This window comes from Haliaeetus albicilla, chromosome 16 (genome assembly GCF_947461875.1).
Source record: "Haliaeetus albicilla chromosome 16, bHalAlb1.1, whole genome shotgun sequence".
Lineage (NCBI taxonomy): Eukaryota > Metazoa > Chordata > Aves > Accipitriformes > Accipitridae > Haliaeetus > Haliaeetus albicilla.
Window position 1 is genome coordinate 32,979,599 of NC_091498.1, and position 26,664 is coordinate 33,006,262.

General features: G+C 45.6%; 2 protein-coding genes across 4 annotated transcripts in view; one reads left to right on the plus strand and one right to left on the minus strand.

Annotated features, from left to right (window-relative positions):
- Positions 1-1,448: 1,448 nt before the first annotated feature.
- Positions 1,449-18,235, minus strand: MRPL21 (mitochondrial ribosomal protein L21). Of its 2 annotated transcripts, XM_069804413.1 has the most exons (7): positions 18,124-18,235; positions 16,298-16,358; positions 12,270-12,355; positions 9,004-9,167; positions 7,399-7,451; positions 2,288-2,391; positions 1,449-1,594 (listed from the first exon to the last, which is right to left on the minus strand). In XM_069804413.1, exons 1-7 carry the CDS (start codon positions 18,218-18,220, stop codon positions 1,530-1,532), a joined length of 630 nt encoding a protein of 209 aa, XP_069660514.1. In that variant the 5' UTR covers positions 18,221-18,235; the 3' UTR covers positions 1,449-1,529. The 2 variants fall into 2 exon arrangements, with proteins under 2 accessions (XP_069660514.1, XP_069660516.1); XM_069804415.1 differs by lacking the exon at positions 16,298-16,358 and having other exon boundaries at positions 18,124-18,170.
- The window catches only part of IGHMBP2 (immunoglobulin mu DNA binding protein 2), a 46,535-nt gene continuing 38,039 nt past the window's right edge, over positions 18,169-26,664 (plus strand). The window contains exons 1-4 of one of the 2 annotated variants that reach the window (XM_069804406.1): positions 18,169-18,292; positions 19,773-19,942; positions 22,407-22,599; positions 23,343-23,440. In XM_069804406.1, coding sequence (XP_069660507.1) covers positions 18,219-18,292; positions 19,773-19,942; positions 22,407-22,599; positions 23,343-23,440 — 535 coding nt within the window. In that variant the 5' untranslated portion in view covers positions 18,169-18,218. The remainder of the gene's footprint in view (positions 18,293-19,772; positions 19,943-22,406; positions 22,600-23,342; positions 23,441-26,664) is intronic. The other variant, XM_069804407.1, reaches the window with a different exon arrangement.

Genomic DNA, 26,664 nt, shown 5'->3' on the forward strand with positions numbered 1-26,664 from the left:
ACTAGCTTAACCCAAGCATGCTGGAACCTTCTCTAGCTGAAGTCAGGCAAGATGAAATGCAGCCTGAGCCATCAAGCTTGCCATTTACGGCACCTAAAGTGATCTCCTGAAGGTTTATACAGACCTGTGAGATTTGAAAGACAGGACAAGACCCAGATATAGTTATGTTCAAAACTAGCATTTCCTTCAGTACAGGGTTGTGGGCAACCTTGGTCCTATGAAGGAGTCACAGTGGGGGTGCATAAGGACACCCGTATGCAGACTTGCCTCCCAACTCATTTGAAGCAAGGTATTCCCTACAGAAGTGACAAGGTGAGCAGGGCCCACTTATCACTTCTCATGGTAGCTGTAGGGAATCTGATAGCTACCCTGAGAGCCTGCTGAAAGCTCTAGGAAACTCCTGGTTATTACAGTCCAGAAACACATGCAAACCTTGGCTGAATAAGCCTGCTGATTCTGGCCTTGTACATGCTGCTCGGTAAGTGACAGTGCTCAACTTGCAGGCAGAGTGGAGAGAAAATGCTGAGATCCAGACATGAAAATATACTCACTAGGTCAAGCACCAAGTCTGTGAAATAGGCATGAAGTCACTCCTGAGCCACTAGTATCTGTTATTTTGATGGTATTACACACACAGACAATTTATTGCTATGCAACAGACTCTTTGGCTCACCTTTAAGAGGGGTATTTCTCAGCTGCATCTCCTGTTGCTAATCTTTGAGAAGGATTTTCACCACTCAGCATGATCTGGGAGTAGATTTGGGATCCTGCAGTCATCTTGTTTCACTGCTGTCTTCAGTCTCACGTTTGCTGTGGGCCACACTGTACCCCAGGATATTCCCTGAAGCCATACAGTGCCAGGAATTATACGAACAGAGCAGCAGGGCTTTTGTCAGGACAGGAAAAGGGGCCGGGGGCAAAATTACACTTAGCACTTTTTGAAAACAGCTCACCTATTTACAGCAATGTAACTGCAGTCTGTGGAGAGCAACGAGTGTTTCCAGAGGGCAAATCAGCTCACCCAAACACGCCTGCCTCTCTGCTAGCCTTAAGTGCACTCACAGTCCCAGGATAGGGAAACTTGCTAGGACACAAATAACTAAGCACAGCGACGGGCTCTTTAAATTGACTAATTACACACATAGATTCTGCCTTCCAGGCTCACCTCTGGGACTGGGGTGATGGCCCTTTTCTTCCACAACCAGTGAAGCCCGAGGTATTTTATGACACAGCTGAGAGCCTGAATTCCTAAAGTACATAAAGATGTGCAGGCAAAGGTAGACCCAGTTGGCATGAAACAGCTTGACAGCTAGCAATGGATCCTGGGTTGTTTAAGACTCTTGACAAATAAACACCAAGGCTGAAATAATAGTTTAAAAAAATATTTTCTTTTTTTTTTTTAAAAGAAAGTACATATAGATTTCCGACAACAGCAAGAAGTCCAGAACTTTCCAATGACAAGGCAGTTTTATTTCCATAATTGCCTAAAGCAATAATAAACCTAAGCCACACAACACCCGAGCAATCAATCATGACAAACAGGGGAAAATTTCTATGGTGTTTATTCGAAGGACGGTCTGTGGGTTCACGATGACTGAAAAAGAATTAAAAGAGAAAAAAAAGATCAGATGACAGCACAGAACTGTTGCGTACCTTTCGGAAGGCTCCCGCTGGCTTAGCTACATTAGTCTACAGAATGCCAAGGCGTGACAGTTTCTAGGAGGGGGTGTGCTGGCAGATGCTGCCACGTTGGCAGGACAGCTGCATACCATTGGTACGGCATGAACAAGAGGTCTAGGCAGAGCTCCCATGGGACTGTGTCAGGCCGGTCAAGGTTTTAGCATCCGTTCCATAAAAAAAAAGGTCATACTTTTTCTGTCCCTCAGTCATATCTGAGAAGGGGCAGTCGTTTGGTAATCCAAAAGGCTGCTACAGGATACTGTTAAGGCTTGCTAATATCTGTGATTACGTATCTAGTATTTAAGGCTTTGGAAAGAGAACAAGGGTGCTTTTCTGCCCAGGATTTTTTTTTTTTTCAGCAAGATCTTTTGCAAGGCTATCTAACAGAGGGTGCTGGACCAAAGGAATATTAAGTCACTGTGCTCTAAATACAGTGGGCACACCTGGGGCAGTGGGCGGGGAAAGAGGTGCTGTGCCATGAGGGGTCCTGGGGATATGGTGAATGAGTGTCCTCCCCCAGGCGCTGCCCTTGTGTCACGATACCTCCCCCTCCCAGATCTAACAACAGAACAGCAGGGAAGGAAGCTCTGTATTCTTTGCATCTTACTTTTCTTCCTTTGATAGTTGTGCCTCTTCCAAAAGCGCATGTTAAATTTTGGCCATGACTCCGTCTTTTCAATCACAGTAGCCTCCACACGGACAAGATCTTTCCTTAAAAATAAATTTTAAAAGTATCACTGTTTAATTATTTACATTCTCCTCCTATCGGTGAGCAGGTTTCTGCAGAAAAACGACACACAGATACCACAGGAACTACAAAGTCACCATAGAAGGAGGGAAATCTGTCAGGTTGTTGGCTTCACGGTGCAAGCGTAAAAGCCTCAAGTAGCTGATGTGATAGTTTGCAGGGCAGTGCCTCTCTGCCATGCGAGGGTAAGTTCAGAAACAGCTATGGAGATGGTAGTAAGACAAACCTGCACAAACCTGTAGGATTACAGTAAGATTCCCCCAGCACGTCTACATGATCTCATGTGTCCTGCTTTGCTTATGGTACAGGTTAAACCCACCCATGGCCACTTCTCCTGTGCTATGCTGGTCAACACTGAAGTCCTCCCTCCTTCTACAAAGCATCACAGTCAGCTCAAGAAAGTCTTCTCACCTCGCTCACCTGATTAAGTCCTGACAAAGGCTCAGGGAAAAGAGATGTGGCCTACTGTTTCCAGCAGGAAGCACAGCTAATTGGCTGCTGGAGTAAGTCACTTCTCCTCCCACATGCCTCTCTTCTGCCTCCTACTCTTGGTCTGCCCTGCTTGTTTACCCCAAATTGGAAGAGAAGACGGGGACTTACTGAGGATTTCACATACTGCTCCCTGCCCCACAGCTGGGGGAGTTCAGGCTGAGCGGTGAGACCACTTGAAGACTCAAATTATTTCTAGAACTCACTTCTACATATGGAAATTCTCAGCAATAAAACATCCCCCCTCCCTAAGAATGGAGATGAAGAGAAGAATATGGTCCATACTTCCTTCACAGGTGAGTAAAATCACAGAGTAATTCATCCCTCCACATTGCCTTACTGACACACACAAACACACCTCCTGCCCACTCAGGGATTCTGCAGAGCTCCGAGAGAGGAAGTCCCACTGAAGTTAGAAAAAGAGTTCTGGGATTTCTAGCTAGCCGAAAAACACCAGAGCTGGAAAACAAGGTGGTCTGAAGCACACGCTGGAGGACCAGCTACCCGTCTGCACAACAACTCCTCTCTGGGAAGATAACTGCCTCCAGACAAGAGCCAGACTAAAGCTTTGGAAAGCATGGTTTTAATCAACAGCCACAATGGAGGAGGAAGAGATGCTCTTTCATGCAGCATCACTGCAGAATACCATTAAAAACTCATTAGCATGCTCACTTTGCCGCCAGAAGACATTTAAAGAACATTTTCCTGACAAATGACTCTGTCTGCACTTAAGGGGGGTAGAGGGGGGGAAGCCCATCTAGCCTAACTGTTCCAGCAAGGTCACTAGGAGGCCAAAGGCTTTGAGACATTTACTATCTCTCTTAACATTTACCCTCTGGGGTGTAATAAATATCAGAGATTGAATCCTTGAGGGAAGGACAGACAGAGGAGAAAACTGATATACCTGCATTTAGTGACTAGCCCAGTAGAAAATAGACATAAGATAATATAGATTTCAAGAGACCACTGGGTGACCCTGACATCGCAGCTAAAGGATGTTATCCAGATTCAGCCCAGTGATAGGACCCAACTGCACTACTGAAATACACAGCAAGCTTTGCAACGCTAGGAAAGAAACCAAAAAATAAACTGCACTCCAGGGGCTGGCCATGTTTTACCACTATAATTAGGGAGCTATACTTTCTGGGTCTAATTCCTGCCCGCTGAAGGCAAAGGGAAAGCTAAACTCCCACTGACTTCTCACAGGCTTGGACTGTAAAGGCATGCAAGAAACTCACTAATGATGATCACATGGGAAAACTGGAAAGCAGCCAGGCCAGATAAAGTGACCTGGTCACTGAAATCTCTGTGCTACTCTCAGGAGAGCCAGGGTTTGCAGTAGCACAGCCAAGCTATCCCTGATACAGCTCTCACCACTGGACAGCACTAGCTGTCCTAGGCCTGCGGTAGCATCCAGCCAAAGGGAGAAACATTGACACACAGATGTGTAGGCAAGTGTGTCGTGTTGTGTCCCCCCCAATTGCTCATAGATGTTGACATGGTTTCAGGCAAATCTTTAAGGGTATTGTTCAGACAGCTGAGTACCCAAGTGTGGCTTCACTCTGCAAGTCAAAGTTGCAAACAGGCCCTAGTGAGTCCGTCTTTGTTGGACAAAGCACTAGGAGCTGCTGGTTGAAAGGCTGAAGCACAGGAGAAACCAACTTACTGGTGAAGTGCATATGAACAGAAAAGTTCTCAGCAAAATAGAGCCCAAGAAAAAAAAAAATCTTTATCGAATGTTTTAGGTATGACTGGAATGTCCATAAAAATAAAAAGAGGGTCACACATTTCCCAGAGTCTGACACAGTCAGGCCTGCTGCTTTCAGCAGCAAAATGGTTCATGACAAAGCACATCTATCAGATTTTTGCAGGAGGCAAGAAAAATTCACACTGAAATCTCATAGATCTAAGTTGCGCTGAAAGCTATTGTCATTAAGCAGTGAAAAAGATCCAGGCAAGCTACAACCCCAAAGGATCATAACTCTTAGAGGTAATAATTTCAACTGACAAGCTCACTCGGTCCCTCCAGAAGGTAACTGAATCCCAGCCTGGCTGTCTGGAAAAAGAACAGGTCCAAGGGCCTTTGTCATTTCCACTGAAGCCACTGCAAAAACGGGCAGGTAGCAGGAGAAAGAGAAAGGTTCATCTAGAGGAAAACATTCAAAACAGCTGTACTTTGTCTAGAAATAAGCTAAACTTTCTCATAGAGGCACCATTCATTTCACTTGGGTCTAAAACAGCTGAGGGCACTCAACTGATGGCCTGAAATGCAAACCTGCCCAAGGTTTTGCTCATTTCTAATCACAGCTTTAAAACGCACAACAATTTCTGCATTATACAGCTAAATAAAGTACAACTGCATACTGCTTGATACCCTTGTGCCAATCGACCAGACAGCAAGTTACTTGAACAAACACAAAACCCAACAGATTCCAGAGTAGAAGCCAGCTAGAAGTTCCCAGAATAGCCTCTGCCACGCAGATATGTTTTGTTGCACTGTTGTTTTTTAAGGCTTTAGAGGAGTGTCATCTTGGGAGGTATCTGACTGCTACAGAAAATTAAAACATGACCATCTGTCCAAAACAGGACAAGTTCCTACCCGCCTCCAAGTTTGAACAGGGAGTGCAGCTGTAATGAACTGTCTTGCGTAGATACTGGTGCAAGCATTCACTGATGTGTTTATTTTTAAAACAACAGAAAAACAAAACCGCCTTTGTTCGCATCCAACCTCTTATCTCCCCTCCAAAATGTTTGTGGTTTAAGCACAACTGGGAACTATGTGAAAGAACTGCATGTTGCTCATGACACGCTGGGTTCTGCTTTCCTTTCCTCAGCTCATAAGGGAGAGTGGGGGACTCGGAGGTTTCCCCTACAGCTCAGAGGGAGGATGGCACTTCCCCACCAGCTTTTCATTCTGCCTGGCCAGCCTCCTCCTCCCACTGATCTTCCTCTGCCAAAGTTACTGGAGTTCAGGCTAACATCAGCAGATGCGATTTGGTCCGCTTCAAGCAACTGACAACACTTTCCACACACTTAGAGCACCTGTAGGAACCCAACAGCTGTATTTCTTCCTGTCCCAGAGCTCCTGGGGCTCAGGCCACATGCCAAGTCCAGCATGCAAACTGAGAGTTGCAAAGAACCACCCCAGGGCCACTGGTTAAGAGAACCAGGTGAAGGATGGTGCTCCTAAACTGACTGACATGGCCCTGTCTGCAGAACTTAGGCTCTTATTTGAACTTCTGCAAGATGATATTTCTAGTCCTAATGATGAGATTCCCCTTCCTAAAATCTTCCACAAGTGCACTATGTAGCAATAATTCAAAGAGTCCTGATGATCTGCTATTCCAGATCTATTTGCAGTACTGTTAAAAGGACTGGCAGCCCTCAAAATCCTGTCTAACACAGGGAACCTGAGGCAGTTACCACCAGTGCAACTGAAGTCACGTCATCAACTGCACAAACACGTTACAAGTAACTCTTAAATTCCAACAGCCCCCTGGTACCACAGAAAGCACTCGGAAGTGAAACCAATCTGAAACCACGTGGTATTTCTAACCTGAATCTACAAGCCACCAAGAAATAATTCTCAGATGTACAAGTTCCTTCTTATCTGACCATCCTCTGCCAAAGTTGCTGCAGTTCAAGCTAAGACCTAAACACATGGTTTAGCCTGCAACCAGACCACAGCCAGGGCTTCCAGATACTTTGAGCTCTTCCAACCCACCTTATCTTGACTTGCATTTTACCACTAAAACCTCTCGTCCTGGGGAAAATAACAGTTCATGACTTTGCTTCTGGCTAGTGCTAAGAGCTGAGCAATAACACCTGGTCCACACACCACTTCCTTTTGGTAAAGAAAAGGCTGAAGAACCAGGTGTTCTGCCAGTTTGTATAGCAAGTCCTACAGCATTGGGATGGAGATGGTGCCAAGGGGGTAAACGCCTTCTCCCCAGTTCTGTGATTGCTGGAATATGTGACTAGGAGGAAGGGAAAATTAGGAACTCTAAAATTAAGATCAAGGCCTGCTGGGTAAGGGCAAGGGCAAGGACAAGGGCAAAACGAAACGGGTTAAAAAACCCAAGTCAAATTAAGGGATTAAGGAATGGGAAAGGATTTCTGGGTTATTTCAAGATGACTATCACCAAAATTAGGGTAAGGGAGTAAAGATGTTGAAGAGCAAGATTTACTGCTAGTTTGTACAAGGCTTATACCATGAGAAAAAGATCCAACCCAAGAGAAGTGAATATCCTACAGTTACCTTAGAAATGGGTACTGCTGCTCTATCCTGGCACTGTGGCAATGGTTAGAGCCAGCAGAGGCTGATGAGCTTGTTTTATTGGTGATCCTTTCAAAAGCCACAGGGCTGGGAAAAAAGCTAGTGCTGATAAATCCAGGTTTCTCTTCAGTTTCAGAGACTGTAGGAGCCCTGAAGCTACAATTAAGAATTGTCTTGAAGATAATTCTTCTATGAGACATCTTACCCAAGGAGTGGCCTTCCAATAAGCGTGAAGTCATCAGCACCAACCAGCAAAACCTACGGAAAACAAATCAGGCATATATCACTGGTTCATTGTCCCAGTAGAAATGCAGACAATATCTTCCAAATTCTACAGTCACAATAAAGGAGTCAAACTGCTTAAAAATAGGCCTTCGCACATTTCAAACCTGACACTGTTACTAGAGAGAGATGGTGGGGAAAGGCAGCTAACAGGCAAGAAACAGATTCATTAAACAGCCTTCCAGGAGACCTTATCCTACTAAAACATACTTTAGAAGCATCTTTCACATCGATCAGAACACCCTGAACCTTTCTGTTCTGGCTCACCAACAGTTGTAAAAGATATGAAAAGCAATACAGGGAAGAATAATAATATGCCTTGTGTGGGATGTGAATGAATGGCAGCTACTAAAATAATTGGATTTTTATAGCAATTGCTACATATCCCAGTAGAGGAACACTATCCTTGCTCTCCTCCATGAGGCCTCAAGATGGGCAATAAAGAAATGAACATCTGGGGGGGATTCACCACCCCAGGGACTAGCCCTTTTGTTTCAGGGCATTTCAACCACCTGCGTATCTGAAGGACCAGGCAGGATAATAGAAAGGATATCGTGAGAAGAGGTAGGATTTCTTACAGACTGCCTCCTTCCCCACGCTAGTTGTATGGCAGCAGTTAAAAACAATATGTAAGTGGTCATGAGATGTTCTGGATTTTGTTTTAGACAGATACTTGCCAGTAAAATCCCAAAAGGGTTATGGCAGTTAGGCTAGTTTTTCACCTTCTTCACTCCCATCTAGACCTTTGCATTCCTAGCTGGCTACTCCATGCAAATGACTCCTCTCCTCTGTATACAAGGATGCAGGACACAGCTGAAGGGATGCATAAAAAGGTGCCTCAAAACTGGACTTAAAAGCAATGGATGAGTAAAAAAAAAACTGCTCAGCTCTCCTTAACTGCTTGCTTGGCTCTAACAACCAACATTACGATGAAGCCAACAGAATCCTACTTCATAATCTTTCATTTAAGATTTGGATTAACGAGCCTCTGCAAGTTTCTGCTAGTTAACCAAGGCTAAGGATAAAGATATTGAACTGCACCTTGGCAGTTCTCCCTTACACGCACCATCCCTCTCCCTCTACCCAACACACCCAGCGTGATAAGGATCTTGCAAAGCATTGAGCAGTGACAGTCTCTCTGAGAATACTGCAAGTATTTTGGGTGTTGGAGTCTCAAGGTAAACACAGTCTTTAGCTGCCGTCTCTAGAAACAACAACTATAATTTTATTTTTTTGGATGAAGTTAGTACAACAAAAATACATCTCCTGACAGAGTCTGCCACGACTCATTCCAACCCTGTTCAACAGAAATCGCAATAATATTATCATGAACAGAGTAACTGAAATTGGAACAAAAGTAAGGCAAAGCAAACAACTGGAGTAAGAACAGGAGATCCAAGAGGAGCTCTTTGGGACATGTTTTTAAAAACTGGTTATGGGTTTTGCCTCAAGGAATGTTTGCAGGTAATTTGCTCTGGCCCCAAACACAGCATGGCATCACAAGCACTGTGGAAGCATGGCACATCACCTTTTCCATCCGGATTCGGTCTCCACATTCAGCCTCCAGTACATTGTCCATCATAATCAAGTCTTCACCGGTTATTTTCCACTGCTTGCTGGCAAAGTGGACCACAGCAAAGAGTCTTCCGTACTGCCCCGTTGCAATCATCTTGTTCACCTTTTGTACCACTTCTGTTGGCAAACAGCAGGGAAGGAATCAGTGTAGAAAACCCAGCAACGTGTGAAGAGCCGTTCAAAACTAATTCAGCCACACTGCTCTCCCACCAAAACTCCTATCTTCTGGGAATCTTTAAGCAAGGATCAACAGCAATGTTGTTTCCTATGGTATGTGAGCCTCCCTTTTGTAAACCTAATGACCTATTTGTACTTTAGTTGCTGGCAAACCCATGCATATGTAAACACCTAGTGTATATATACTGTGCAGCTAATCTAAGGCTTGACTTCTCAGCCTATTTCTTAGGCATCCTCAGCCTATTTCTTAGGCATCCTAAAATGCACTGTATTCAGATATAAAGTGTTCCAGAAAAGAGCGCTTGTCCATACATCCAACATTTGGAGGGGACCTCCTCTCAATTTCCAAGTGATACGCAGAAGGCCCAGGACTCTGAATACTGTGTTAGGCATGCAGGAACATTGGGAAGAATTTGGCAAAGTACACAGGAAAAAGGGCTCCAGCGTACTAACAAAGCCTGACCTGAGAACTTGTACCTGCAGCAAAGACAAGAGAGACCTTTCCCTCACTCTTTTCCAGAAAATCTTTTCCCATGTGCACATGCATGCACAGCAGGTGCCAGGAGCAGTACGAATCCCAGGGATGAGGTCCTGCACATGAACAAACTCTGTTTTCTGTGATCAGCTTCCAGAGCAGTGAAACCAAAACCAATTTTTATGGGAACATCAAAAGGTATTGCTTAATGAGTGCCATTCCAGTGCCAAATAGTAGCTTTCCACCCCCTTGAGCTGTTCAGAAAAAGAGCAACTTTTCTATAACTGGAAAAATAGATTTTTTTCTTTGTCCTCAAAAGTGGCTGAATCATTTTTTCTTGGAATGTAAATGAAAACAACATCCATTTGGGACAGACAAGAATTTAACAGCCAGTCCAACTAAACCGAAACCTTACAGGAACACTCTGAAAGTGTCCAAGTTTCAACCCAGCAGATGCAAATTATTAAAGGTAGAGGCAAGAACAGAAATTATTTGCAAGGCCGTAGTTGCTGCAGTTCCCACTACGATGAAGAGTTTAGCTTCTGTGTTGCTGGAATTGCTGTCCCAGAAGAAAAATCCACTGTGTGCTCTTTTCTCTGATTCACAGTGGTCCACTACAAAAAGTCCAGGGAAAAAATACAAACCCCTTCTCTTTGTTATGCCCCAAACTGCACAATGGGTACAGTAAATTTCTTCCAGCTCTAAACTGGTGATCTAGGTATATCAGTAGTCCTGTGGTCAACATTTCGATACTGAAATTTCAAAATTCTGGCCTAAAATTTTCTCTTGGCAAAAAACATGTAGAGTCATGCTCTAACAAGGGTTATTTCCTGTCAAATTTCAACTTTCTACCCATGGAGCTTTCTCATCTTTTTATAACCAAAAAAGGTACATTTTCTTCACTGAACTTGGGCTCTGAAGTTGTTGATAACTCTTCCAAACACCTCTAGTGACAGGAAACATCAAGTGATGTTACCATTTGATTGCTAGTATGGCTTGTATCTCACCACCATGTAGAGTGACCCTTCCTAAAATATCCATGGCTGTTCCATAGCCAGCAGGAAAACAGAAGGCGGAATTCAAAAGCTCTTGCTGTTGTTTGCTTTGGATAAGCACAGCCAGGAGATAATGATGCAAACTTATAAACAGTAGGAGGTTACCGGGCACGGAAATCATAGCAGCCCCGAGGATCCCATGTGAATCAATCAGGGGAACATGGGACCCTGTTCACCACAGGGCTTCAGCAAATCAAACCAAGCAGTTTATGGTTCACTACTGGGTCAAATCATGCTCAGGGACAGAACACTCATCTATCTGTCACTTGAGCAATCCCAGGAGCACAAAGGAGATAAAAAGCAGGATGAAAAACAGCCAGAGAGGAGACCTGGAGCAGGAGGCTCTCTCAAAAGCACACCACTCATGCTGTTATTAGCACACTTCAGCCAGATGATAGGAGACTATCTGCAAAGAGGTGGACACAACTCAGCTTTTCTCCTCTCACTCTCTCCTTGTAAAACAACTCCTCTCCTTTACTTCCTGGGTCTCTTCCATCTAAAGCAGACAAGTCAGGCGCCCCTCATAGATATCCCAGAGGCTAACACAATGAGACAGTAAGACTGCCTGTTAATAAACACAGGAGCTCATTGCCTGCACGGAGCACACAACTGCTAATTGCCACCACCACAGCAACTGTAAAAGAAATTCACCCGCAGGAGCTCATTACTGCCTAGTTCTGAGAACCATCCTGTACATGTTTTGGCTTCCCCACTACCATTCCTAGCACGGTCTGGATGACAACAGCCCCACCTGGGCAATATAAAGCTAGACACATATGCCTTCTCTGTATTTGATTTTCACATCCCCACCTGCCAGGGGAACCTGTGTCAGGTTACAAGTGGAAGACTGACATGTTTTAATAAGGCTAAGCAATGAGGATGGTCGCTAAACAGCTACGGGCACTTAACTCACTGAATTGTGAGGCTGACTGCTGTACAGTCCATGTGCTCCTTTCAGGAGGACCACTGGCTGCGTTCAACAGTCCTGACTAGACGTGGGGACAAGAATGCATTCACTAACACTGCATCACTTGCCAGTTGCTCATTGCCTTATGTCACACCTCTGCAGCTCTGTCATGTGCCCACCATCCAACTGCTTATGCTGGCTCTAGTGTTCTGTTTTATGCACTAAAATACACCAGCTCTCTGATGTGCCCACCATCCAACTGCTTATGCTGGCTTTAGCTTTTTGATTTATCCATTAAAAGAAAAATAATTTTCTCCTGTCCAAAAGGCTTGTTTCGTGCTTTAGAAAGCAACACATCACATCAGGTAAGATTCCTCTGGGAGTGTTACAAGCTGTCATGCTGTCATAAACTAAGAAGACCTCATATCCTACCCAAATCTCCAGCAGCTGGAGCACAAGTCCAGTGACACTAACATATGCCAGAAATGAGACAAAAATGCAAAGAACAAAAACTAGCTCCAATCATTGAAGACATTTATGCTCAATTAGGCCACCAATGGCAATACTGGAGTGCTAGTCTTCACTTGGAGACTTGAGAACTTTACCTGCATGATACTTTGCTTCTTCTACTGGATCTGGAAGTTTCACTTCAGGCCATGGGGGTGAAGTCAGAGATGTTTTGGCAACAAGTCTGTGAATGATAAGGCAAGATTTACTTGTAGCTAACAGATACTATCAAGAGATGTAAAAAAAAGAGAGGAAAAAAGATAAAAGAAGCTAGAGATGGAGTAGAGATGGTTTGCCACTGGGGGAGCAGAAGTTGTACAGGAGGCTGAATGATTTATCAGTATGAAAGACTCTACCCAAAGTCCACTTGGGCCAGAAGGCAATTTCCCACAGACACGTGTCACTTTGTAGCAGCTCATGAGCAAGGAGAGGTTTTCTATTCTGTTTTTAAGTGTTACAGACAGAGGGTGGCAGGCAAGGCAAAAGCCATGTCACCTCCCTAGGACTTAATCCAATGGAGGACCCTGGATATGGCAAAGTCGCCAGACCTTTAGCCCAACACCTGGCAAAAGGACTCCAGTAAGACAAGCAATGCTGCAGAAGCTGCAGCCCTTATCACAAGGTTGTTAAAAAACATGCAGAAAACACTTGGTCTCATTTCTGAGTTCAACCTGCAAATGCTCTACCAAACATAGTTGCTGGTCCCAGGGCTTACCATCATTTAGGTCCACCATGAACTGCAGCAAGCTTTAAGAAAAAGGGATAAATGCCTCGGTGGTTGGTTTGCTTTACTCCCATCCTATCATAAAATTCAGTATGGGGAAATGGATTTTTTTTCCCTTTTTTTTTTCCCCCCCTACACTTCCCACTTCAGAATGTTATTTGAAATAGTTTGAAACAAAGAAAGAGTGCAGAAAGAAAGAAACAGATTGAAAATTAACTGAAAATTCACCCAGGCTAGGTTATCACTTGTTCCTGATGTTGAGATCTGCAGCTGGATGTGCTAGTGGTGATCAAGCTCAGCAACAACCAGTGACTTTCCACTGCCTTGTTTTTACAGGCTGGAATTTTGTCACCAACTCCAATGGAAACAGACTTACTTTAAGCCTTACACCTGAGTTTTAGATAAAAGGCTCTTGTATTTATACCTGGAAAAGCTTAACAAGTTACCTCCACCACAGCTGAGAAGCTGAACACATTAACGCTCCTCAACCCACTCCAGGACCAAGTGCAAAGCTCTGAAGTCACCCAATAGTGGGGAGCATCCGGGAGGAGGAAATGTGCTTTCAATGGGGAAGAAGGGCTAATGAGCATTCTTAAACCAGCCTCAAGCACTACATGACTGACTCACACACATCCTTTCTTCCTCTATTTTTTGAAGCTCTTCTGTTAAATAGATACTTTAGAGAGGGCCTTAAGACCACAGCTGGGTTCTTTACAGGAGAGTTATGAGGCTGCTTTTCTTTTGTCACTTACAGCTGCATTCCTTGAATGGCAACAACAACGTCTTCTCCCACTCCCAGTGCAATTCAGCATTTAATACCGCAAACATTTAGCCAAAAAGCCTCTTCTGTGCCATTACCGTGTCTGTCTACAATCGACAATACCACACTGGGGAGGGACTAGCAGAGACATCTAACAAGACTTCTCAGACCCACGCCTATCTTGGTTCAGGTTGACCACAGAAGGGAGCGGGAGTGTGCACCATCCCACATCCATCCAGCCAAGCACAAGCATTGCTCCTTGTGATGACTTTGAGCACCAAGATAATTTGCACCTTTTAGGAGAATAAGTCCTTACTCTCCTTGAAGGGGTAGCTTCAACTGTTGTGATAGAGAATCGCTTTAATAACATCTCTTTTCAAACACTCTGCAACTGTACCACTGAGACAAGAGCCCCTCCACTTCAAGACATTGCATCAGACCCCAAAGACCTTCCTGGTGACCAGCCCAGGGGACTCCTGAGCATCACAGATGTGTCCCTTTAGGATCACTCCGCACTGATACAATCACGGGAGCAACCACATCTCAAACTGCACCAGCACCTGAATGACAAATTCTGTGCAGAAGACACCTTACCTGAAGCTACTCTGCTTTCTATACTGACATGTTGCTCTCTTACTTACTGAAAATGGTATATGGCTGTCACTACACATGACACCTTCCGTTTAGTGAATAAACTGGGGTCCTGAAGGCAAGCAGGGTACAGTATGGGTACAGAAAGAAAGGCTAAAAACTGCCAGGGGCGTTTCAGCTAGCAGCCAGCAACATGTTCTCATTAGCGGTCATGGTGGATTCTTTCCAGTTTTCTCAAGATTATCACTGAGAGAGATCCTCTGCCTCAAAACTGAGCTAATTCCTGACTACCTCAAGCCCTGTACAGTCAATACTGCAGGTATTTATTTGCATGCACACATTGCCTTTCTTGACAGTGGTGCAGACAGCACTAAATCACAAGAACTCTGTTTAAAACAGGGTTGAACAACAATTAACACTGCTCAAATGTGCCACAGGGTGTTAATTCAAAAATGAAACACTATGCAAAACTCACAGTATGAGTTTGAGCGGAAAAAATGCAAATGCCACTTGCTTATAATTAGCTGTTTTTCAAGATCTCTAGGACAAGGAGCAAAAACAAGGAGGACCAGAGGCAGCCGTTAACAGCTCTGCATAAGAGCCAGTTACAAAAACTATTGATTTGCTCCCAGAGAACTGGAGAGAAAAGTACCACTCTAAGCAGGGACAGTACTTTGCACACGCAGTGCTTTCATGAGAACTGCAGTACGTGTTTCAGGGGGCAGGGAAAGGAGGCACAAGGCCCATCCTGCAGCATTCAGAGATTATCCTGAGGTGCCAAGTGCCTTTACTCAGAAAGAGACACTTGGCCGAAAGGCATCAGATTATAGTTCCTTATTAAGCAGGAATCTACAACACCACAAAAGACAATCTTAGATTTAAAGATGAGGGAGATTCACGCTGGATCTCAACGAAATGATCAGAAAAGTATCAGTTTCTAAAATTTGAAGACAAAGGTGCTGCTCAGTAAATACCACCTCCATCACAAATGGGAAATCCAGAATTTCCTGTGCGCTGACATCCATACTTTCTATAACTAACACAGATGCGCAAACCACAAAAAATATTCAGGAAAAAGCATTAAATGCTAGTGAAAGAAGGCAAAATTAACAGAACAGCAGTTGTGTTTGATCCCTTTACTGTGTAATGCCCAGCAATGCCTCTCAAAGGGCTTTAACAGAAACTCAAAGCGCTTGTGAGCAAGTATATAACCACAAGCACCAAGGCTTCATGGGTCTGTGGTGGGGTTTACTAATAATGTTGGGCGCTGTGTCACAGACGCAGAGATCCAAACTGTGTTCCCACGTGCGTGAGGACCAGTGGGAAGAGGCCACCCCCCTGCACCCTTCAGCAGCGCAGAGGGAATGAGCAAATCTTGCCATTTTTCGCCGATACTGCTCACGGGAGTTCTCTATTTCTGCAGTGTCCCCTTCTGGTTAAAGCAAGCAGCAGCACAGCCTGCAGCTCTGTCTCCCACGAGATCTCAGCAGAGGAAACAAAAGACACAAACAAGCAGCTTTCAAAGTGCTGAAACAAATGAAGCCTGAAGTTTCCTGGCTCAGTGTCCTGTAGTGCTTGGGCTGTTAATCACATTTTATGAAGACTGCAGTGCAAGTTCAGTATTTATCAGATGTCGGAGACTCCAGGCAGGAGATGAACCCTGCCTGAGGAGAAGACTACCTGTACCTAAAAAGATGAGTGTCAGCTGAAGCTCCTTCCACAGCTGAGGCGTTTGCAATGTCCTGACTTGAGTGGCTTCTCTGCTGTCTACTACGGGCTGAGCCCACACTGCAGCCCTTTTCTCAGTGGAGGATCTAATTATCTGTCTCTAGACTCAGCTGCTTAATTTCACAAACCAACAGAAACATTATTCTGGGAAAGGTGACTGAAGGTAGGCAGAGAGTCCAAAAATATTGGGAAGTGACAGACTGACAGAGGGGTCATATAAGCCTCCTTTCCAAAGGAAAAACAAGCTGCCCCCCCCCACCCCCCCCAAGAAAGGTCAGCATTTCAAGGGGCACAAAGCAAAGCAGAAAGTCATTTGACATTACCCTTGCTGCAGTGACGTGCTCTGGGAACTCTGGTGACGAACTGCAGATGAAAGCAAGAAGGCTAAAAGGGAGAGAGGGTAAAAGAATTAAAAATAAGCAGCAACTGCTGGGCTTTTAGTCCCTGGTGAGGCAGCATTACTGCAATGCTGAACTGTCACAGCGCTGATCAGCTTCGTGGTACCATTTTTCTGCCTGGTAAAAGCTTCGTTCAGTTTTATCGTGACAGGCAAAGATAAAGGGCGAAGCAAAACAAGACACATGATAAGAGAAAGGACCCATCACTTGTGGGCAGCAGTGTAAAAGAGCACAAGAAAGGCCTCCCACTGCAAACACACTTATTTCAAGTGACAGTTCCAGCTAGATGCAACAATTTTATATGGTTACACTCAGAGCATCCCACCTCTTCTGAAAACAATGTGACTGAAAGGCAGAAGGGAGGAACAGGAACACTGTCTTAATTCTGAGCACTAACTTATGCTGCTAGAAGGATCCTTTTCAGCCCTCGGGGCCCTCCAAAAAGGGGAGGGGAGCTATTACACAACATTTACTAGGTGATTCTCGGCAACTTCTACTAAGCCTTACAAAGTTTCCACTCTGAAACGAGATATGGAAGACAAGGCGTATTGCTAGTAACTCACTGGCCCTGTAGCTCCCAAGCAGACACCACAATGCCAAGTGAAACACAGTGAACTGGAAGAGCGGGACAGCTTCAGCAGATTTGATTTTAACACTCCTGTGTCTGGTTTTTCACCATCCCAAACACGCCTCTTCCTTCTAGACAAGGAGGAGTGGAGGAGCTACGTAGCTAAACAAACAACATCAACGGAAGATGGGAATTTGAAAAACACATTCCTGCTTTTCAGAGCTGCGTATACATGAGCTAACGTTCACCAAAACAGTGAAGCTGTGTTACTGTTCCAATACACAAATCTTCAAAAAACAAGTGGTTTACTACAACTTAAATTACGCTTTTGAGTGTAGCTTCAGCATTTTTTGGAAAGGAGCTGGGCCTGCACACACTGTTAATTAGCAGAAAGAGATGAAGGCCTAAAAACACACGCTTAAGGATTTATCCCTGTTATCTCAGCGATAACAATCCCCTTTCTGGAACAATTTGCATAACTAAAAGACAGACCGTGCACAGCTTCTTTGCAGGAACATTATCTTTTTCACCCACCAGCCAAAGCACCACCAGTTCGAGGGACTGGGAAGACCTCTTAAAACCAAACGTACTTAACCACCTCACTTGCAGAAGCTGCAGTTCACGAAGGTCACACTCACCTAGCACAGAAACCAAACCCAGGGCCTCCCCGCGTGACCCCCAGTCTTCTCCCATAACAAACACCCTGCCGGCTTCCCTGCCCAGCGAGGAAGGGAGGAGCTTGATGGGAGTCCCTACACCCTCCTCCACTCCCTGGATTTTGCTGAAGGGTTCAACTAGGCTAGAAAAAAGGGTGTCAAGTCGATTCTCCTTCTTGTTAACGTTTCCTCCTCCCCTGCCCCCGAGCCTTCTGGCTGCTCCATGCTGGTCGCTCCTCTTGTGCCCTTTTCGCCTCGGCAACTTTCCCTCCGGGGGTCACCCACCAGGTACGTGGCGTGGATAAACCAGGACCACGAGCCAGCCGGAGGGCTGGAGCCCCCGCCCTGCGTGGGGAGGCCGCAGGGGCTCGCTGGGCCCGCGGAGGGGACGGGGCCCCGGCCCCCGGCCCAGCCCCACGGGGAGACCGGGCCGCATCGTCCCGGCGGTGGAGACCCTTCCCCGCCACCTCCCTCCCTCCTTCCCTCCCCCGGCGGAGCGGAGCCCGGCCCGTCCCGTCCCACCTCACCTGCCGCCCGCCGCCGGAGCCCCGTCACCGCCGCCGCCATCGCGATGACCCCGCCCCGGAAGCGGAAGTTCGCGGCGGGGCGAAGGGTCAGGTCCATGGCGGCGGAGGCAGCGGAGCGGCAGCTGGAGCTGCTGCGGGAGGAGCGGGAGGCCGAGGTCGCCGAGAGCAGGTACGGCCGGGCCGGCTGCGGGGGGAAACCTTACTGGCTCGCCCCTATAGAGCCCGCTGTCCCCTATAGCAGCCCTGACACACCGATCCTGGGGCGGGGCCTGCTGTCTCCTATAGGAAACCCTGAGGGATCTTCCCCCGGGACCTGCTGTCACCTGTGGGAAAAGCTGACAGACATACCGCTAAGGGACTTGCTGTCACCTATAAGAAACCCTGCTGACTCGCTCCTGCAGGACCTCATGTCACCTGTGGGAAGCCTGCTGTTACCTATGGGAAATGCTGCTGTCCTCACTCCTACATAACCTAAACGTCCTAATAGGAAACCCACCCTACAGCACCTGCTCTAATCTGTGGGCAACCCTGCTGGACTCACCCCTATAGGACCAGCTCATCCCTGTAGGAATCCCTCTTAGACTCACCCTTTAGGGCTTGCTGTCACCTATAGAATCCAAGCTCACATCGGCAACACCTTGGGGCTCCCCTTCTTCTCCCTCAGACCCTGGGGTGGGGGTGTGCTGGGAACCTGCAGCCCCCACCCAGCTTTGCTCTCCTGCCCCAGAGCTTGAGCTGAAACCAAATCCCACCTGACTCAGGTGGATTTGTGGTGCCAGGGAGGGTGGGGGTATCACCAGGTGCCCCCAGGTTGTGTGGGGCCACGGCAGGAGCGCAGACACCCCTATTTCTGGTGCCAGTAAGGCCTGGCCTTACCCAGCCCTGAGGTCAGAGAGTGCCAGGAGACAGGACAAGCTTATTCCACAGCTGCCTGAAGTTCCCTGACACTTCAGCTCCCTACAAACCAACCTACAGGACACAAGTCAACCTGGGAGACTAAAGAGAATAAACCTGTGGGATTTTCCTTTTTGTTTTGATCTATACAAGAATAAAGTCACCCTCCCCAAGTGAGACTGTGGAGCAAACACAGCTGCTGCAGCACACTTTGGCCCCAGAGAACAGCAGTCTGCAAAGCTGCTGCCTGCATTTTGTGCTGTAGTCACTTGTAGCCTGCAAGTCTCTGCCAGACACCCGCTCCTCTTCCCTGTGCAGCCACGTGTGTGGTGTTTGTTGGAGGTTAGCGCAACTTCCTGCAAAAAATGGCAAATCTTCCATTTAAGCAGTTATACATGATAGGAGAAAACTCAAATTATTCTGTCCTGGATCCTGGGATGTGGATAACTGGGCAGGTCCTTCCCTTTCACACCCAGACAGGAGAGAGGAAAATACACATAAGCAGCTGTTACCTCCTCTTCAGGATCTGTGAGCATCACCCCATTTCCCAAAATAAGCTTGTGGAAGCCAATCTAGTTACATCACTACAAAGTGATCATGTGAGCCAACATTTCAACAAGCTGATGTCTCTTTTGCCATCATCCTTCCCCTTCTTTTCCATCTCCTCCTCCTGTCTTTTTCTTTTTTGTCTTCTGAGGCTTTGAATCTCAGCTTCAGTCCAGAAAATGGTTTTCACGCCTGTGTGTGCTTTCCAGGGCATGGCAGGAAAGCATCTCCCTGAAGGAATTGCAGCGCAGAGGCATCTGCTTGCTAAGACTCCAAGCTGCCAACCAGAGAACCGGCCTCTATGGACGGCTGCTCGTGACATTTCAGCCTAGAAAATACGATTCAGATGCTGAGCTGCCCTACAACAGTTTCGGGCCTGGTAAGTGATCTTCCTGTTGGTGCAAAGTAGGTAAAGTAAGAGATGACCAATGTCTTCTTCCTAACATCTTTCTAATATGATATTTAATTTGTAAAGACTGAGCAATTGATGCAAAAAAGGAAGGGAGAAAATGTTACGGCTACAGGATGAATCTAGAAAAAACAGCCTCTTTTTCCCTTGGCTTGTTATGGACATGTATGTTGCACCAGGAAGTGCTGGTGGTTAAAGAACTGGCTTTCCTCCTTCTGAATCAATAAAAACAAAGCCCTCGTCTCTTGTCAGTAAAGATTTCATTACATTCTTTGTACAAGCCAAAACATTCATGTTTATGTCTTGTGGTACATAAGGAGCTTCTGTTGCTTACACTTTAATTCGAAAACGGAAAGTGGATTTTCCTTTTCCTTCCTGAGTTGCTATATTTCCTCCCTTCCCTGTACTATTATTTTTGGCAAGGAAAAGGAAGAAGTGAAGTATGTAGTGTTATTAGTTGACATGCCTAGCTTTCTGTTGGAAACGAAGGTACTAGAGAAACACAGACTCAGCAGCACATCAGCCAGTGGCCTTTTCACTTGTGTCTCACCCTCTGCCATCACTTCCATGAAAACATGACCAGGAGCATCAAAGCTGAGCTGTTCCCTCTGTGGCTGGTATCTGAGGAAAGCGAGGATGCTGTCTGCTGTGCTGCAACCAGCTGTGCAGGCTTACCCCTCGGAAGAACTTGGGTTTGACTGTGAAGTAGTTCCATGTGAGTCTGCAGTATGCCCTCTATTTTTTCCCTGCAGAGACCCTTCTTCTCTTTTCCTTAGGCAATGAGGAGATTGCCATGCACTCTCCAAAACTGGTCCACAAGAGAGAAGCTGGCTGCACCAGATAATTTTCTGGTTTAGTTTAGTAATTTTCTTGGTTTAGTTTGCTAGATCATTGAGCTTGCTAAGCAGGTGCATCATGGGGAACCAGACTGTTTCTGACCCTTTGTCCTGGTTTCGGCTGGGACAGAGTTAATTTTCTTTCTAGTAGCTGGTGTATTGTTATGGTTTTGATTTAGTATGAGAAGCATGTTGATAACTGATGTTTTCAGTTGTTGCTAAGTAATGTTTAGTCTAAACTCAAGGATTTTTCAGCTTCTCATGCCCAGCCAGCAAGGCGGCTGGAGGGGCACAAGAAGTTGGGAGGGGACACAGCCAGGGCAGCTGACCCAAACTGGCCAAAGGAATATTCCATACCATGTGATGTCATGCCCAGTATATAAACTGGGGGGAGTTGGCTGGGGGGGGGCCTCAGGAACTAATTGGGCACTGGTCGGCAGGTGGTGAGCAATTGCATTGTGCATCACTTGTTTTGTATATTCCAATTCTTTTATTATTGTCGTCATATTATTACTATTATTATTTTCTTCCTTTCTGTCCTATTAAACTGTCTTTATCTCAACTCACAAGTTTTACTTTTTTTCAATTCTATTCCCCATCCCACTGGGTGCAGGGGAGGTGAGTGAGCGGCTGCATGGTTGCCAGCTGGGGTTAAACCACAACACCCTGGTCGCATGATGGTACTATTTCAAAGTGTGTTGAAGTTCAGTTTGTTGATGCATTCTTTGTCACCCAGGCCTCCAAGGTGCTGACCTTTGAAATTAAAATGACTTATTGCAGATTGGGGCCTCAGCCTTGAGAGCATCTGCCAGTGCTCTTCAAAGAGAAATAACATTGCCATGGCAGTAAATTATTTCTGGGACACAAGCATTTTAATGTAAGAGCTGATGGACCTTACGGAGGAAGGAAAGCTTCCCATAGTTTGGGAATCTGAAATTTAATCCTCAATAAATGTGAGCCCCGGCTAAGTTACAAACTTAGTCAAACATCCTGCTCAAAACCTCCATTTCACTATTACACAATGTAATTCGACTCTCTTTCATCTCACCGTGACTGTGAAAAGCTGTAGTGAGTCCTTAAAAATCTCCCGTCTTTCTTAGTTCTACTGACTAGCATATAGCAGTCATCTGGGAGGCACATATTGTCATGCAGACTCCTTGGCTATTATTAAAAAATAAAATGGATGTAAAGTAGTTTGAGAGTTCAGAGAAGTCAGGTTCTCTCAAGGTCTGTGTGAAAGCACGTTGGCTTTCTGAGCAGCTCTGGCTATGGGGAGCACTGCTGGTCTCCACCCCAAGACCTGTAGCGTATGGAGATCTGAAGGCCGCCAGTTAGTTGCTCTCTGGTGTCCTCTCACTGCTAATGTCCTTTTGCTCCCTCTTGCTGTGTGCTTTCTGTCAGCTAAGAAAAGGATGTTCTCCATTATGGGCTTGACACAAATTCTGACCTTGGCAGGAAACGCAGTGCTAGAGCTATGGTTGGTGTAGGTGGTCCTGCTGTCTCCAATGGACCATGCTTGGTTACTGGTCTCCGCAAAAGAGCTTCTTTTCAAAATGTTTGCCCCACTTCACGCTCTCTCTTCAAACTTGTCTTTGCAGGGGACATTGTGGGCCTCTATGATTCCGCTGGCCAGGGTGATCCGCTCTCCACTGGCATTGTAACACGTGTCACCTCCAAAGCAGTGACTGTTGCCTTTGAGGAATCTCGAGATGGCATGCTGAGCTTGGACCGAGACAGCTCTTACCGCCTGCTGAAATTAGCCAATGATGTCACCTACAACAGGCTGAAAAAGTAAGGGCCATGGGGTTGCAGCTCACCTATGGTCACTCTGCTCAGGAGTGTAGAAGCCAACTGAAAATTGCCATGTTTATTCTGAAAAAGCTCTTCTGAGACAGATCTCAGTTTATTTCACTCAGCATGGTTTCTCTCCTTTCCTATTTTACTCCTCTTACTCCTATAGCAGCTCCGCTTAGGGGAGGTATCCACCTTTTGGATGTGCCTTTCTTCTGCTAACTCCTGAGGGAAGCCATACTGAGATAACTCAATTGGATGTGTTATGCCACAGCATCACAACAGCCTAAATTTATCTACCTGCTGGCCGGTATAGTCCTGCTCTTCCCTCTTCCTCTCCCACCCCTCATCCCACACTCAGCTACATATTTTGGTCCCGTGTTGTATCACTTCTGGTACTCACTGGTTTGTGCGTAAAGCCTTTTCCATCCTGGCAGGAGAATTGAGTAACTCTTTGCTGAATTAATGTGTTGAAAAGGCTCAGCACAGGGTCTGATGGTATCAAACTGGAATAATAGAAAGTGGAAGTCTGACCAGCATAAGGGATGTGTGTGTGTGTGTGTGTGAGAGGGTTGGGGGATGCAGCAATTAGATAGGATTAGTCTGTTGTGGAGTAACAGTTTTCAGATTTGGAAAAATTGAATCTGTGCCCAAGGTCTTCTGTCACTGGGCCCTAAGGTACACAGGAATCTCTGAAGGAATTCATGCTGTGCATGTAACCTGGCTATTTTCTTCTTTGACAGAGCTTTAAATGCACTAAAGCAGTATCACAGTGGTCCAGCCTCTGATCTGATCGACGTCCTCTTCTTTTCTTCTGATCCAAGTGCATTCAGTGACACAAGTAAGAATGCTTGTTTATAAGATTTTATACCAGACTTCTTCTGCACCTTTAGGGTTAGAGCCCCTGGACCTTCACAGCCAACCACGTGCACTGAGACTGCTACTGTTTTTAGTCTGCTTTGGTATGTGAACTGAGAGTTACACAGGTGGAGAACTCTTTTGGATGGACTGGTGAGAGCAGTGATGTTGCTGCTTTCATGCTGGTTTTAAGCAAGGATATTGAAAGTTATTGGGGGGAAGGGGTGGGGGGCAGAAATATTCACTCTCCAGAGCAATCAGTGAAGCCTGAAGTTCCCTACCCACAGGATGAGAGCTCTGCGCTCTCTCCCTGCCCAGTTAGGAGGATGCTTACCTCTTCAGATGTCACATCTGACAGAGGCACAGAGCCAGAGCCCTAAGTGATGGTTGTGCAGACATTTCCCACTGTGCTACCGTTACTCCTCTTCCAGTCCTCCAAGTCCTGTCTCTGGCACTGACCAGCTGAGAAGGGTGCTTGTGGTCTCTCAGTTCAAGACCCATTCTTTGAAATAGCCCATAGGAACACAAAGAACTCTAATCTTAGTGAAGTTTTTATCCACACCAAACGTGCAGCTTACTTTGCTCCAGGAAAGACCTGAGTATTGAATGTGAGTAATAAGTGGTGTTGCAACTGGCAGCATTGAACACTTAACTTTTCATACTGGTTTATGGGTCACCAGACACACTTTACTCATGTAAAGACCCTTGTCATCGCTGCAAGAGAGACTATTCAGCTAGCTGACGCTCACTTTTTTTGGAGTGTACCAAGTAAAGTTGAATTCTGGCATGAAACAGACAGAATTTGTGATGGGGGAATTTGTTTGCACCCATTCATGAATCTGAAATTCAATTTAGTTTATGAGGCATTTCTTACTTGCTGCCTGCTCCAGTCTCATCCATAAACTTCAAAGATCAGAAACTGCCAGCACTGCTTCTGTATTGAAAATCCAATAACTCTGCCTTCATGGGAATTAAGTGACTGTGGAACTAGTCCAGTTTGAAACAGCATGGGAACACTTGTATTTTTACAGCCTTCTGATTGTATTCAGTCAAGTTGGAGATGTACAGGCTGCTTTGGTTTCATCAATTACTTAAAACCTCACAACTTGGTTTTACCAGCAGCTGTCAAAAAAATTGCATATAAGTAGAATCCCCTTTTACTCAGATCTTTTTTGGTGCAAGTCTTTGGAAAAATGAAAGATGAAATTACACAGCTTACCTTTTCAGAGAAACTATGTGAAAACTAAAGCCTCTGATCAGCAGAATATCCAAGTGCTTGGCAACTGCTAATTAGTATTATCCCTTGACAGAAGGGAAATATCATCTGGGCTGCAAAAATCAGGGAATGAAAGCAGAGGGTGGATTGAGCTGCCTGGCAGGATCAGGCCAGCCATTTGTATCTAAGCCATGTAGAGAGCTCAGGTCTCTCCTCTCATTGCTCAGCAGCATGCCATGGGTGATGTCATCCATCCCTGCCTTGTTCCTTACTGGCCAGGGTTCTGCTTGGTTTCCTCCCCACCACAGCTCCTTGCACTTTGTGCTTGCTGTTGCAGCTTTTCTCTTACTTTCATTACTGTATTTGGTTGTCCACAGTGGTCCCCTCTTTCACATACTCACTCCCATTCCCCTGCAGTATACCTTCAGGCTAGGCTTCTGATATGATACACCAAGGATGAAGAATTAATGTTAGTGCAAGTCATATCTCTGTAGTTCTAAGCACTGAGCTTAGTCTGAGTCAAACCTCTTAGCCTTTTGGCTACCTAGGGACCTTGGTGCACTCAAGTTTTTAATATTAGATAAAATAATTAAATTTTAATGAACTAACTTTCTCAGCAGCTTCAACTCTGCTTTTTCCCTTGTGGTAGCAGAACTGCCTTTCTAATGAAAAAAACCTCCTTTTCACCAAATTGCTCAGATGTGCAAAACTAAGCACAGAGATGAATTTTTATGTCTCCCCAGCACTGAAAATATTGATTGATAGAAACATTCAGCCACATTAAACAGACAGAAGAGATGCAATATGAGAAGGCAGCATATCACCTGAGAACAGCAAAATGCTCTGGCAGGGTGGAATGGCCTTCCGTTTACCTCCTCAATTTACAGCTCCTTTCTCCCCAACTAGAAAGTTGGGAATTAAATAATAATGACTTTAACTTTGAATAGGTCCTGCAACGTGCCTTGAACAGCCAGCCTCCACTGAGTTGAAGGGGAGGGCACTCAGCAGCTGGCTGGATAAATCCTGTCTCTTACGCTTATATGATGGCACATGCAGTTCCCCAGGTGTCCAGTACACTGTAGGACATGGGGATGTGTCTCTGCAAATAGTATAGAAACTCATAGATGTGTGGACTGTCTGCAAAAGGCAGCAAGTGCTTCCCAGGTGCATGCTCTGACACAGAAGGATAGAAAAACCTCACAGCATTTCAGGCTACTTCTCCATGACACATTATTTCTTTTCATGACAAAGCATCTTTTAGCCTGGTTTCTTAGGGAGATGCTTCCCTGTATCTGTCTCATCCCATCCATTATCTGATTTCAAACCAACCCATCAGGAGTCTCAGAGTTAATAAGTTCTGTACATCTCATAAAACTGGCTGTCTGGACACACATCTATATTAACACCATTCCAGGATGCAATATAAGCTCCACTTCAGTTAGAAACCCAGAAAGCCAGGGGTGGGAGTGAGACCATATAAACACCCACCCAGAGAAAAAGCTAGCACTGACACTTGTGCTGGAAAAGAAGGAGGAAGGCAGCCCAGAGTAGATGAGATCCATACCTGGGGGGGTGGCTGGGGATATTTATCACTCTCTTCTATACAAGTGGTGGGGAAGAACCAAATTACAAGGAGATTGAGAAGCAGAAAGGTCATGGAAATCATAAGCACCCAGCTCTATGCCTGGATGTTCAAGGGTGTTCTCCCAAGGGCAAAATAGGCTCCAGCGAATGATACGTGCAGCAGCAGAATCCTAAATCTAAGTTCTTAAGCATGGGAAAAAAATTAGAAGCCTCATTTTTCAAGCACGGGAGTCTCAGGACTTTTAGGTGGGTTCTGATACCACTGTGCATTTTCATAAAGCGTGTAGGGACTTTATAACAAATCAGTTAAAAACTGGTCAGCAGATTCAAGTGTTACAGGGGTGTAAACTGAAAGGGCAAAAGATAGACAACAAGTCTGTGCGTGCTTCACATCCTCAAGAAAGCAG

Excerpts from the sequence above, each read along its gene's own strand:
- MRPL21 (XM_069804413.1), bottom strand. The coding sequence starts at position 18,220 with ATGGACCTGACCCTTCGCCCCGCCGCGAACTTCCGCTTCCGGGGCGGG. Across the intron at positions 9,168-12,269 it reads AGAAGCAAAGTATCATGCAG|AAGTGGTACAAAAGGTGAAC; the intron begins GTAAAGTTCTCA and ends GTTTGCCAACAG. Across the intron at positions 1,595-2,287 it reads CAACTATCAAAGGAAGAAAA|TCATCGTGAACCCACAGACC; the intron begins GTAAGATGCAAA and ends ATTCTTTTTCAG.